Source organism: Oryzias melastigma, linkage group LG13 (genome assembly GCF_002922805.2).
Source record: "Oryzias melastigma strain HK-1 linkage group LG13, ASM292280v2, whole genome shotgun sequence".
Classification (NCBI taxonomy): domain Eukaryota; kingdom Metazoa; phylum Chordata; class Actinopteri; order Beloniformes; family Adrianichthyidae; genus Oryzias; species Oryzias melastigma.
In genome coordinates this window covers 24402231-24406935 of record NC_050524.1, presented here as the reverse complement: position 1 = coordinate 24406935, position 4705 = coordinate 24402231, and the positions used below count along the sequence as shown (strand labels likewise).

Here is a 4705-nt window from a genome sequence, read left to right as displayed (position 1 = left end):
AGTTTTGTGATCCGCAACACCCCTAGTTTGCAGTCTATTGTTTTGGATCAAAATAAAAACTCTTTACGTTGAGCAATACTGCAATTTTATTTAATAAATGTTTTATGAAGCATGATCAGAAGTGTGTTTGATGAATATGGATCAGTAACAGACATCCTTTTTTTAGCCGCAGAAGGTGAGGGGTGAGACAGAGATGGGGGTTCTCTGTATTTGCGGAGGTCTCCGGTCCCTAACCCCTGCAAATAACGGGGAGAATACTGTATTTTCATCTCTACAGTCTGTTTAGATCAGGGGTCTCAAACTGGCGGGCCATTTGCAGCCCCCAAGGTGATATTTTGCGGCCCATGCCTTATTATGAAAGTTCAATGTCAACTCATCAATATCTTCTGCATGTCCACGTTTCTTTGACAATAGCTTTGTATTTGCTTTGTGATGTCAGCTTTCTTTATGCTTAAAACTTTACATTTGCTGTTGTCGTTGGATCTGGTCCTCAGAAAAGTCCTTAGCAACAGTTGCTAGTGTTGTTAGCTCCTGTCGTTTCACAGGACATGCAGAAGATGTTGCTTAGTAGTACATAGACATGAACACATGTTCAGTAAACTTGTTCAGTAGACATAGACAATGGACCAAGGACGTAGACAATGGACCAAAGATATAGACAGTGTTTATAAAGATATAGACAGTGTTTATAAAGATATAGACAGTGGACCCAGAAACATATTTTTGGCACAAATGGAACCATGTACAGCCCAGACTCAGCCAGACTCTGACTTTAGTGGCTCCTCAGTAAATTGAGTCTGAGAACCCTGATTTAGACACAAAAATATGATCGCATTTGTCTATAGCGGTATTTTATTGTGAAAAATTGATTCTGAAAATTGACCAGATTTTCTCGTGTGTCTTGGCGTAACTTCCTGCCAGGATTGAAGCGGATCGGGCAAAAAATAGATCAGATTCGCTGCATGGCGCGAGCCGGTCGTGGCGGACCGCGGCGCTTGACGTCTGGTGTTAACTACTCTATAGGTTAACAAGGGCGCCGTTCTGCGGCGCTTCCGCATGTGGTGTGTACCAGGCCTTAAGTGTCTAGCATTTTCTCGTTCCTGCAGCCTGCATTTCCTCTTCATCACCATTTTAAGTTTACAGATCAAAAGAATTTCTTTGATGGTGACTGTGATCCATCTCCTCTTCTGCTCTGCACAGGAAACACTTCGTGGCTCCCGCTCTTTCCGAAGGATTCTCAGAGATTCTCCAGATCCATTTCGTTCCAGACTTCAAAGACAGACAGTCGGAAGTTCTGTTCCGCCAGTTTTCCGAGGGCTGACTCCCAAACTTAGCTTCATGTCCAAAATTTCAGCGTAGAGGCTTTAGAATGTAACGAACCTTTGTGCGGTTCTTGTATGTTAACTGAATGACTATAGCTATGACTGTACAAGGCTTTATTAGACAGAGATGAGCCTGAAAGTACAGATGCAGTTGGCTTGTACGCATGCTACCCACACATATATGAATAAAGTCAGGAACAGTTTGTGTCTTGTTCTCATGTCAGCCCTAAAATCCATGAACAAATTAAACATCAAAGCTGTTTTTTGTGTGGTTTGCTGCCATTTTTCCAGAGATACACATTTACTTTGGCACAGTTTCAACATCTGTCGGGAAAAACTAAAAGGAAAATATTTGCATTGGCCCAAAAGAATCACATCAGTGGGTGGATGAGGTCAAATTAACCAATTTTGGGGGTTTGGTCAGGATTTATTCTGACATGGGATCATTCTGCCTGGTAAAATCTTTATAAACACTGTTTTGTTATTGATTCTTTTAAAAAATCAATTTATAGCGTAAAAGCAATAATTAATTAAAATGTTTAAAACAGATTTGATCCCATAGGAAGAGGTGATGTCCAGATCTGCTGGAATGGATTTTCTGTTGGATGCTGCAGAAGCTCAGGCGTCCGTTCCGTCCTGAAGCCGGTTTGATCAAGGCTTGATCTCGGGCAGGAACTGGATCTCCCTGCCCGTATGTTGTTTCAACCACGGCGTTATCTTAAAGAGATCGATGTGAAAGTCTCGGGCGTCTGGAGGGGCTTTGGAGAGCTGGTTGTTAGGGTCACATATGTTTGTGATGCCCCAGCTCACTAGTCCCACCTGAAAAAATCAGGAAGTTGACGTTTTAGTCAGGCCGTACACATCAAGATCACACTTTGGTGAGAGGAAGGGAAACTTGCACACCTGGAAGTAACGCTTTCTCTTCTGCAGAAACAGGGATCCACCAGAGTCCCCTACGAAGAGAAGAGTACTTGTTTTGTTGCGTGGGAACAGGAGTTATGTTTTCGCCCTGCATGCGTCTACCTTTGCAGGTGACTGCATCCTGGTATCCTTCCGTGCCCCCAGAGCAGAGGAATCTGTCAGGAACATACTCATCCAGGGTCACGTTTGTGGGCTCTCTCAGCGTTTGCCTGGCCTTCTCCACACACCCAGGCCTCTAAAGTAATACATTTCATCAACTGTTCTGCTTCATGAGCACATTTGCTGTTTGTGGGCATAATTGCAGCCTCACCTGACTGTCTATGTGAATATGTGTTTGTTTGCGTTCAGACTTCTTATGGATGAAGAAGGCAGTCGTTTCCTTGTGGGCGAGCAGTTCTTGCCCTGTTCACACACTCATGTCAGTTCATGCCGAACAACTCAACGAAAAGAAGCAGCAAAAAGAAGTCAATCAAGTTTTTGACTTCAAGTTGTAAAGAAAAATAAAAAAACAAATACAATTTCAATTGAAGAACAAAATATTACCTTTCTGTCCATCCATCAAGCCATCCATCAATCCTTCCAACAACCCATCAATCCATCCATTAATTCATCCATTAATCCGTCCATCCATCCATCCATCCAATAATCCTTCCATCCGTCCATCAATCCATCCATTCATCTATCCATCCATCAATCCATCCATCCATCCATCCATCCATCCATCCATCCATCCATCCATCTATCCGTCCATCCATCCATCTATCAGTCCGTCAATCCATCCATCCATCCATCCATTAACTCGTCCATCCATCCATCTATCTGTCCATGAATACATCAATCCGTCCAACAATCCATCAATCTGTCCATCCATCCATCCGTCCATCAATCCATCCATTCATCTATCCATCCATCAATCCATCCTTTCATCTATCCATCAATCCTTCCAACAATCCATCAATCCATCCATTAATCCATCCATTAATTCATCCATTAATCCATCCATCCATTAATCATTCCATCCATCCATCAATCCATCCATTCATCTATCCATCCATCAATCCATCCATCCATCTATCCGTCCATCCATCCATATGTCAGTCTGTCAATCCATCCATCCATCCATTAACTCGTCCATCCATCCATCCATCTATCCGTCCATGAATACATCAATCCTTCTAACAATCCATCCATCCATCCATCCATTAATCCTTCCATCCGTCCATCAATCCATCCATTCATCTATCCATCCATCAATCCATCCATCCATCCATTAATCCTTCCATCCGTCCATCTATCCATCCATTCAACTATCCATCCATCAATCCATCCATCCATCCATCCATCCATCCATCCATCCATCCATCTATCCGTCCGTCAATCCATCTATCCATCCATCCATCCATCCATCCATCTATCTATCCATCCATCCATCCATTAATTCGTCCATCCATCCATCTATCTGTCCATGAATACATCAATTCCTCCATCCATCCATCAAGCCATCCATCTATCTATCCGTCCATCCATCCAAATAATTCGTCCATCTATCCGCCCATGAATACATCAATTCCTCCATTCATCCATCTAGCCGTCCATCCATCTCTTCATTATTCGTCCATCAATTCATCACTCTGTACATGAATTCATCAATCTGTCCATCAATCTATCAATCAGTCAAATAATCCATCCATCTGCCTTTCACAACATCTCTTTATAAAAGTTCTGGTTTCTTTTTAATAAAAAATGCAGAAATGTGTGTTTTTAGAAGAAGCTTGTCTTGAGGTTACAGGTCACTTACTGTGCTCCTCACAGGTGGAATTGATTCTCTTCAAGGCCCGAGAGGCGGCTACAGTACACGGCAAGCAGATGGGTCTGTTGGAAGACATTTAGAAAACGCAGAACCACAGAGCCATTTAACAGGATGTTTGGATCCTCTGTCTCACCTTGCTTTCCAGGACAGAGGGATCGGCTCCTTGGTCTTGACCAGAGCCACATCATAGTCAAAGAACTCTGACACATTCCTGTGTTTAAGGGCATTGGTATTATAGTTGGAGTGGATTGTCACATTTTCGACGTTTACTCGCCCTGCACCTGGAAATGACACAGCTTTATTTTGTTATTTAAAAAATGTTTTTAGGTGATAAAAAAGTTGCTATTTGGGAAAGTAAAGTTTTTTTTTTAATAAAATCATTTGATTTAAAAAAGAAACATTCTCTTATTCTGAACATTTTTTTACATCACTTCCGGTTTTCACCTATATTTTTCCCCAGTGGGACACTGACCGTGTTCTATGGTGACCTCTTTCGGGATATATCCACCAAAAAATCTGTTAAAGCAGTGAGCAGCCGTCAGCACCCACTGCTGGCTCACTATAGATCCAGAACAGTACTTGGTGATTCCCCACTCAGGCTGTATCAGGAGAAAAAGTGTTACCCAGCAGCCCTCACTGCATTTCCAGTAAC

At 42.4% G+C, this 4705-nt stretch overlaps 2 protein-coding genes across 2 annotated transcripts in view; one reads left to right on the top strand and one right to left on the bottom strand.

The window, feature by feature from the left end:
* The window catches only part of LOC112136451 (polynucleotide kinase 3'-phosphatase), an 11371-nt gene extending 9789 nt beyond the window's left edge, over positions 1-1582 (top strand). The window contains exon 17 of the mRNA XM_024258158.2: positions 1201-1582. Coding sequence (XP_024113926.1) covers positions 1201-1321 — 121 coding nt within the window. The 3' untranslated portion in view covers positions 1322-1582. The remainder of the gene's footprint in view (positions 1-1200) is intronic.
* The window catches only part of si:ch1073-280e3.1 (complement C2), a 10336-nt gene continuing 7029 nt past the window's right edge, over positions 1399-4705 (bottom strand). Inside the window, exons 13-19 of the mRNA XM_024258156.2 lie at positions 4526-4652; positions 4187-4334; positions 4042-4115; positions 2554-2645; positions 2346-2478; positions 2226-2275; positions 1399-2141 (exon numbers count right to left, since the gene is read on the bottom strand). Coding sequence (XP_024113924.2) covers positions 1974-2141; positions 2226-2275; positions 2346-2478; positions 2554-2645; positions 4042-4115; positions 4187-4334; positions 4526-4652 — 792 coding nt within the window. The 3' untranslated portion in view covers positions 1399-1973. The remainder of the gene's footprint in view (positions 2142-2225; positions 2276-2345; positions 2479-2553; positions 2646-4041; positions 4116-4186; positions 4335-4525; positions 4653-4705) is intronic.